The sequence below is a fragment of the Onychomys torridus genome, chromosome 8 (genome assembly GCF_903995425.1).
Source record: "Onychomys torridus chromosome 8, mOncTor1.1, whole genome shotgun sequence".
NCBI classification, from domain to species: Eukaryota; Metazoa; Chordata; class Mammalia; order Rodentia; family Cricetidae; genus Onychomys; species Onychomys torridus.
The window spans coordinates 16619350-16628049 of record NC_050450.1 but is presented as its reverse complement, the minus strand read 5'-3'; the positions used below and the strand labels follow the sequence as shown (position 1 = coordinate 16628049).

Here is an 8700-nt window from a genome sequence, read left to right as displayed (position 1 = left end):
ACAATATAGTGAAGGTCCTATTTCATGTCAACATGTGTTCAATAAGCGATTACTGGTTTTCGCGACACACTCCTAGGATCTGCGGACTCCATGAACTGTCACAGGCACGCTCCAGTTTCAGGCCTGGGCAGTTCTCTCTTCAAAAGAGAAGGGAGTCCTCCTGGTGTTTTTCACTCTCACAGCCATAGACCTGAGCTGGGAGAATGGAGAGAGAACAAATCATACCCAGCGAGTTCCTCTGGGTCGACCAGCCCCTAAAGTTGGAGGACTAGGGAACTGCTGCTCAAAGGGAGGATTAAGGATAGGAACCTCATATGGTTTACTGTAGTAGGTGGAACTCAAGACGGCTTTGGGACGCTTGATCCACAACGCAGGCGCAGGAAGAAGGGCGTGCCAGGAACTACATTTCCCGGCAGTCACCGCGCAGCTCGAGCGGATGAGCGCAGTGCACTGGTTTCCCCTGCAGGTTGTAGTTCTCCGGGGTGTTGGGATCGGCCTTCAGAGAGGTTTTCTTTGTGAGTTGTTAACAACGGATATTGCTGAGCCCCAACAAGACACTCTTACGCAGCTGGATTCTAGTTCAAGCGTGGCTCAGGAATGTACCTTTTGGCAAATTTTTGGCACATCTCCTAGAAATGTCTGACCTAGGTCATGCCCTGGCCACACTTGCCCAGGGACTCCCACGCCTGCGGCTTTCCACCTGGCTGCCACGCCCACTTGGTAGTCCCGCCTCTCATCAACACATGGCCAGTCTCCTCCCGCTCTTTAATGCAAATTTTCCAGTGTCGTGAGTCGGCAGTGAGTACGTGGCGAGACCCGACCCAAAGGGAGACAGAGTAAGCAAAACGTAAATCGGAAGTCCGTCCCGACGAGCGGCCGTTGGCTTATGACGCCTAACTCGCGCGCTGAAACTTCCGCCGCGGACGCTGAGGGCTAAGTTCTGTGCGGGCCCGAGAAGCCGGTCAGGTGGGGACTGGAGACGCTGCAGGGCTGTTTCCCGGACTTGGAACTGGGTTCTTCCGGCGGGATTTGGAGCCCCGGCCCACTCGGCTACTGCGGTCGTGCTCTACTGTTGGACGGAACTTAGGGCGTCTTTGGAGGCGGACGTAGCTGGTTTCGGGACCTAGGCACTCTGGGGGCATTGAGCATGGCTGCTGGTCCGGGCTCCCAGGAGCCGGAAGGGCTCCTGATAGTGAAACTGGAGGAGGACAGCACCTGGAGCCACGAGGTACCCCCGCCGGACCCAGACTCCAGCCCGGAGGCCTCCCACCTGCGTTTTCGACGGTTCCGCTTTCAAGAGGCCTCTGGTCCCCGAGAGGCCCTTAGCCAGCTTCAGGAGCTTTGCCATGGGTGGCTACGGCCGGAGTTGCGCACCAAGGAGCAGATACTGGAGCTATTGGTGCTGGAGCAGTTCTTGACTATCCTTCCCCAAGAGATTCAGAGCAGGGTGCAGGAGTTGCGCCCAGAGAGTGGCGAAGAAGCAGTAACCCTTGTGGAGCGTATGCAGAGAGAACTTGGGAAACTGAGGCAACAGGTGACAGAGCTGTTTTATCCGTGGTTTGGCCCGGAAGACTGGGACATTGTGCTAGCCTAGTTTTGTAGTCAAATCCACTTGATTGCCCTGAATAGACATTGCCCATATGACCAGTAGTTAGTGACCAGTAGTTAGTGCTGTCGTTAGTACTAGCTTTGTGACTTTGGGCAGACTACTTAATCTCTTTGGTCCTGTTTTTCTGTTGGTAAAATGAAGATGCCAAAGTGCTGTCTGGGGACAGTTTCCAGGGTCGGGAGAACAGTATGTCAAATTTGGACGCCACTGCTTGCGTTTGTTTATTTTGTGACAGGGTCTTATGTAGCCCAGATTGACTGTGACTCACCGTGTAGCTCAGCTCGGCTCCAGACCAGTGGTGATCCTCTAGGTTCAGTTTCCCAAACTCTGAGTTCTTCAGTTACAGGCGTGTGCCAGCGCCCTTGGCTCTACATATGTAACCCAAGCTTAAACTCGAGGCAATCCTCCTGCTTCAATCTCTCTAGTTTTGGGATTACCACAGGCATAGTACACCACCTCAGGCTTGTACTTAGTGGTTAATACCCACTATACCTTAGTCAACAGTCTCTGATGCAGAGTTGGATCTCAGTTCATTGACCTTTCAAAAACAGCTAAGCACTGAGGCTTTCTGGTCACTGCCAGATAAGTTTACCTTATCTGGTAGTGAATGGAGCATCCAGGAGAAGAGAGCGAGCGAGCTAGCAGAAGTGAGACGTATCAGAAGAGTTATGCTGAGGTGTGCGCTGGCTGTGGACCCTCACTTTTTCATGTTCCTGCACTCCTGTTTTCTCTGCCTCATACGATCTAAAAAGCCTTTAGCATTAACTGTCCTCTTGGTGAAGACCGAGGGATGCTCTGTGGGTCTCTGTTGAAGGCTTGACCTAAGAATCCTGTACTAATTTCCATTTCTGTCAGCCCGGTTGTGATGCTGAGTGATGTGGGTTGGTTCCCAGGTCACAAACCAAGGGCGGGGAGCAGAAGTACTTTTGGAGGAGCCTTTGCCACTGGAGACAGCAGGAGAGTCACCGAGCTTCAAGCTGGAGCCAATGGAGACTGAGCGAAGCCCTGGCCCCAGGCTGCAGGAGCTGCTAGACCCCAGCCCCCAAAGGGACCCCCAGGCTGTAAAGGAGAGGGGTGAGGGGCAGTTATCTGGGCAGGTGGGAGGGAGGAGGGACTTTGGGGTTGCCCTGACCCTAGTAGAATGTAGTACAGGTACCAAGGAAAAAAAATTTCTGAAGTTAAGGTTCTCAGATGTCTGAAAAACCTACAGCTGGTGGTGTGGGTTCTGCGAGGGGTAAGTGGGAAGAAAGGGTAGTCTCTTAGTAAAGCCCTTTGGTGTACAGCACTGGCAGTTTATAGTTGGATGATTGATGTGGGGATGTGTGTGGTTAGAACATTGTTGCTGGGATCAAAGCCCGTTCCATTACTTCAGATCCTCTGTTAGAACTTTTGCTACTTTTGTTTAATGTCAGTCTGAAAACTGAGACTGGGTGTCGGGGAATGCATATTGTGTTGTAATAATCTGTGGGTTGCCGAGATTCACTGTTTCTCATTATGATTTCTGTCATCTTCAGCATTATCTGCTCCCTGGCTCTCTCTCTTTCCTCCTGAAGGGAACATGGAAGATAAGGATATGACTGGGTCCCAGGTGATGTGGAAGTTCTCATTGCCTCTCCCCAGAATCCTCCTTTTCTCCTCTCCTTTTGGGGTGGGAGGTGCCCCTCTGCCTCTAGGAGGATCTTTTCTTTCTGATCAGATATCGCCCTTAGCTTGCCTTTTCAACCCATCACATATAGGCCTGGGACCCTTCTTTCCCCCGTGACGTATGTTCTTGGTACTCCTGGTTTTACCCCTTCAACCATAACTCAGCTTGAATTGTTGCTGTTACATGTCATGCTAAAGGAGATCTTGTGTTCTTGCAGTTGTCCGAGAACTTGGAAGACATGGCAATGTATATCTCTCAGGAGTGGGGCCATCAGGATCCTAGTAAGAGAGCTCTCTCAAGGGACATGGTACAAGATAGTTATGAGAATGTGGGCACACTAGGTAAGAACTGCTCTTCCTGGAATGATGGCATTTACGACCGAGTGTCCTGCTCCTTGGAACACACATTCCTTTGTACAGGAGCCCTTAGTTTTGTCAAGAGACACCCCCACACACAGAGTTTCTCCTACAATGGTCAGTTAAACATCTGCCAAGTGGCACAGTTGATAGACTTAATGGCGTCCTTAGGCCGCATTTCCGATGCTGGAGTTAAAGGCAGAGTCTGAGCTGTGGAGAACTTGCAAGAGCAACACAGAGCATAGCCAGTGACCACAGGCCACACCACCCATGTGACCACAGGCCACACCACCCATGTTCAGTCTCTGCATTCTTGCTTGCATGTGTGCCCTCTGTGCTCATTGGTAAATCTAGACTTTTTACCAAAGACAGAAAATCCATGGGTGCTGGCACCAATATACCAGTTTATTAGCTCTGTACAAATCCAGGAAGGGAGGAGGACTTGTAAATTTTGAACACTGTATATGCAAAGTAGGCTAGACAATACATTCATTAAAGTTTTGAACAAAGGTTAAAAATGATGTTAGTAAAATAAGATAAACTGATATGTAGGTGGATATGTGTAAATACTACGTAGTTCCTCAGCTTGCTTGTATATATGACAATTCTCATGATAAAAGTTGGAGGTGCTAGGCAGTGGTGGCGCACGCCTTTAATCCCAGCACTCTGGAGGCAGAGGCAGGAGGATCTCTGAGTTTGAGGCCAGCCTGGTCTACAGAGTAAGTTCCAGGACAGCCAGGCTACACCTGTCTCTAAAAAGCGCGCGCACACACACACACACACACACACACACACACACACACACACGCATGCATACACACACATAAGAAAAAGTTGGAGGCAATCTAACGAAGGCCGTGTGTCTGGTATGATTGGTTATATTGAAGCCCACACCAGGAAGATGCCACATTGCTGTTCTTTTGATCCACCTGCATGTTTGTGTGCAGCTCATTAGAACTGTCGTGCAGCACTGTAGCGCTTTTGCTTCCTTCACTGAGACCTTAATTTCATGGTCTTCTAAGAGCTGGAGTTCTTTTCCAGTTGATTTCATGTTTTTTTCTAGAGTTTTACAGTTAAGTAAAAGTAGCAACACTCTTTCATTAAAGTAAGTTGATTCTCAAAGCAGTGGTCATCCTGTGTTCATTTTATAGTTACTTGAATTACAAATTGTATATTCTCATTTTAAAAAATTCAAGTTCTTTGAAAGTATTAAAAAACCCATAGTCTTTTCTAATTTCTTATTTCTATAGAATAACTACAAGGAAGGGTTTGGTGTGTTTCTCCAGTAATACATGTTAGAATTAGGGCGAGTTTGTTTCTCTGCTGCTGACAGGGAACAAGACTGTTTTCTCTGTGTGGTAGAAGAATGTGGTGATGTTTCTTTCATTGTGAACAGAGTCTTGCATTCCCGGTCAGGAGGTCTTAAGCACCCAGGCGGAACAAGGAGGGAAGCCGTGGGACCCTAATGTGCTGAGCTGCAAGGGAGGCGGGAGCCCCAGAGAGCCAGTTCCAGGTGAGACGTATAGATAAACAGGGCTTCAAAGGGATCCCAAGGTGTGTGTGACATTTGGGGATCTGAGTACATGGCCAGTGCAGTGTCTCCTGCACACTCAGCAAGGCAAGTGAGGAATGTGGGCTGTACATCTGAGGAGGTTCTAACTCTTGGACTTACTCGGGACACTCTAGTCTCAGCCTTGGTCCATACCAGAAGGGTAAAAGCTAGTCAGAAAGCAGTGTGGGGCTTACAGAAGGGAGTTCCAAGACTAGTCTTAGCTCCAAGCTCCAAGTCTTTGAGTCTCTTTTCCACGTGCTTCTCTGGCATGCTTTCTGGACAAGGTCAGGGTGGGAAACTGAGCTAGAACTCTGTTTTCAGGGCCTTTCCATGAAAGGCATGTAGAGATTTCTTTTTCCCCCTGCTGTAAAATAATCTAGAGGTTTGTTTTTTTCTCTCTTCCTAGGGGTAGAAAAGTTTGAGAACCCGGAAAGAAGTGTTGAGTCTGTTTCTCCTGAAAGTACCCATCCTCCGGTACTGATGCCTGGCCAGGCCAGAAGGGAGATGCCCTGGAGTCCTGAGCAGGGAAGGGCTGATGACAGAGAAGAAGGACACTGGGAATGTCCCCCCGAGGACAAAGTAGAGGAGTCGTTAGTGGGAACCACAAGCTGTAGAGGACTGGCCCAACCAAAGGAACAGCCCAAGAAGCTCCATCTGTGTCCCTTGTGTGGCAAGAATTTTTCTAATAACTCAAACGTAATCAGGCACCAGAGAATACATGCAGCAGAAAAACTGTGTATGGATGTAGAGTGTGGGGAAGTCTTTGGTGGGCACCCACATTTTCTGTCACTGCATAGAACACATGTTGGGGAGGAAGCCCATAAGTGCCTTGAATGTGGGAAATGCTTCAGTCAAAATACCCACCTCACCCGCCATCAGCGCACCCACACGGGTGAAAAGCCCTATCAGTGCAGTGTTTGTGGAAAAAGCTTCTCCTGTAACTCCAACCTCCACAGACACCAGAGGACACACACGGGGGAGAAGCCTTACAAGTGCCCTGAGTGTGGGGAGATCTTTGCTCACAGCTCCAACCTGCTGCGGCACCAGAGGATCCACACTGGAGAGAGGCCCTACCGGTGTATCGAGTGTGGAAAGAGTTTCTCTCGAAGCTCACATCTTGTTATTCATGAAAGAACCCATGAGAAAGAGAGACTCGACCCTCTCCCTGAGTGTGGACAGGGAGTGGACGGCAGTGCCCCCCTTCTTACAAACCATGGAGCCCACAGAGTGGAGAAGAAACTCTTTGAATGTTCAACTTGTGGGAAAAGTTTCCGGCAGGGCATGCACCTTACCAGACACCAGAGAACACACACAGGAGAAAAACCATATAAGTGTACCCTTTGTGGGGAAAACTTCTCTCATAGATCCAACTTAATCAGGCACCAGAGAATTCACACAGGAGAAAAACCCTACACCTGTCATGAGTGTGGAGACAGCTTCTCCCACAGTTCTAACCGGATTCGCCACCTGAGAACCCATACAGGAGAAAGACCATATAAATGTTCTGAATGTGGAGAAAGCTTCGCTCGGAGCTCACGCCTTACAAGTCATCAGGGAACTCACACTGGCTAGAAACAACGGGCTTTCTTTTTGTCCTAGTTTTGGCAGAAAGTTGTCTTATCCAGAGCTGGTATTCTCTGTCCATGTGGTGTGTTTTGCTGGTAACTAATATAAAGAAATTGGAACTTATTTTAAGGGAGGTGCAGAGGTGAAGAACTAGCTTAAAACTAAAGTTTCCAGAAGTAAGAATTCAAGTTCTTTAAGGTAACCTGCTCAGGGCCACTTATCTGTGAAGTTCACCCTGTCCTCGGGCACACCCACCCTCTTTGTTGTTTTGACTAAGGTTTGGTTTGGGTGCTGAACTGATGCTGGTATTCCAACAGTTAGGGGAATACAAGTGACTTCAATTCCCTCCTTATTTGTGACATTTAGCAGGAGAGTTTGAGCTCCTGAGGCCCTTGAGACCAAAGAAGAAGGGCTAGGTCTCCTGGGAGACCAGTTGAAGGTCAACATGACCGATTTTAAGTTGCATCTTTTTGCAAAGCCCTGGCTGGGAAGTCCCAGACAGTCTAATTCTGCCACTACAGTACCTACTCCTAAGTAGTTTGGCAGGAGTGCTCATTAGCATATAAGGTGACCTCAGAAAAAAAGGGAACTAGAGAAATAGGAAGTCATAAGATAGAATCTGCAGATGAGCCCAGCATGTCACAGATTAAATGGGTATGGTGCATAGCTCTCTAAGACGTGTTTCTGGAAGGTTCCATGATTCCTCAGAAACAAAAACAGATCCTAAAGAAATTAGGAATTATGTCTTTCCCTGTTGAAAATGTTTGAAAGGTTTATAATAAATGTCTCCCAGGAAACATGAGTATGTATGAGTTTCATTGAGGGCCTTTGTGTTGATACATTTCAGACAAACTGCTCTTTCCTTGTGGAGGTTCTAAGAAAAGTAGCAATAGATTGGTTGAAGCAAGGTACTGGAGGCCTTTCTTGGGTTGGACTGTTCTGTGCTAGCAGGGTGTGCTAGTGAATGGTGGCCAGGGTGATGAAAGATCTGCCAAAATTATTCTCTCCCTTTTTATAGCAGTAAAGATGTTTGCAGGTCTGTTTAGGATGATGTGTTCCTGCGAAGGCTTTTTTTAAGTTTAAGTTAGTATGCAAAAGTAATGATTTCATCATTGGATCTTCATAGATCAGGCTTTTTAAAGACAGGTTGTTTTTATTTTGCAAAACTGGTTCCCAGGAGGGAATCTAATCATGGTCTTGATACAACAGCCATTGATCATTAATGATGCAGAGATTTTTTAAAAGGCACAATTATTGGGAAGTAAAACATTATGTCTAGAAGGTAGGCTTGAGATAGGAGTCATAATAGTGTTTATCTTAGATCCCAACCCTCTAGGATAAGGAAACCAGATGCCAGGAAGCCATCTCAATCATCCCCAGAGAAAGCTATCTAACTGGCTGCTCTTTTGGAGGACAGGGTGATGGAACAGTTTTTGCAGCAGTTTGTCAAAGCAATCCTTATTCTTATCCCAGCTCTTGTCTTAGATTAGTGTGTGCAAAAGCTTGGTTTTCTGGGCCAACTTTTAAAATACCATTTTCCCGTTTCTCTCCCTTTATCTTGTGGGCCTTTTCCATAGGAGGTGGGCAGTGGGAGTATGAAGTGGGGGAGGGGAGGAGATGAATGTAGATTAACTAGAGGTTAATGAAGGATCTGCTGTAGTAGGTCCTGGGCCTGTGGAGTAGGGCAGGCCTGATAAAGCTCCCACTGCCATGAATTGGGTGGAGTGGTACGCAGTTACTACCGTGCAGCTTGCTGGGATTATTACACACACACACACACACACACACACACACACACACACACACACACACCATAACATCACCTGTGCAGAGATTACATGATCTAACTGGTGTTGTGTTATGTGCCTTTTCCTGGGCAGATGTAAACAAATGTCTGTCACCCCAGATAAGATACCAATGGCTGACTAAAGAAAGGATTCCACCCATGTCAAGATTGGTGAGTCAGTGAGTG

The 8700-nt window shown here is 47.8% G+C and overlaps 1 protein-coding gene across 1 annotated transcript; it reads left to right on the top strand.

Annotated features, from left to right (window-relative positions):
* Positions 1 to 465: 465 nt before the first annotated feature.
* Znf263 (zinc finger protein 263) lies at positions 466 to 7764 on the top strand. Its single transcript, XM_036197462.1, has 6 exons — positions 466 to 1534; positions 2503 to 2683; positions 3124 to 3197; positions 3472 to 3595; positions 5007 to 5123; positions 5569 to 7764. Exons 1-6 carry the CDS (start codon positions 1148 to 1150, stop codon positions 6732 to 6734), a joined length of 2049 nt encoding a protein of 682 aa, XP_036053355.1. The 5' UTR covers positions 466 to 1147; the 3' UTR covers positions 6735 to 7764.
* Positions 7765 to 8700: the final 936 nt, after the last annotated feature.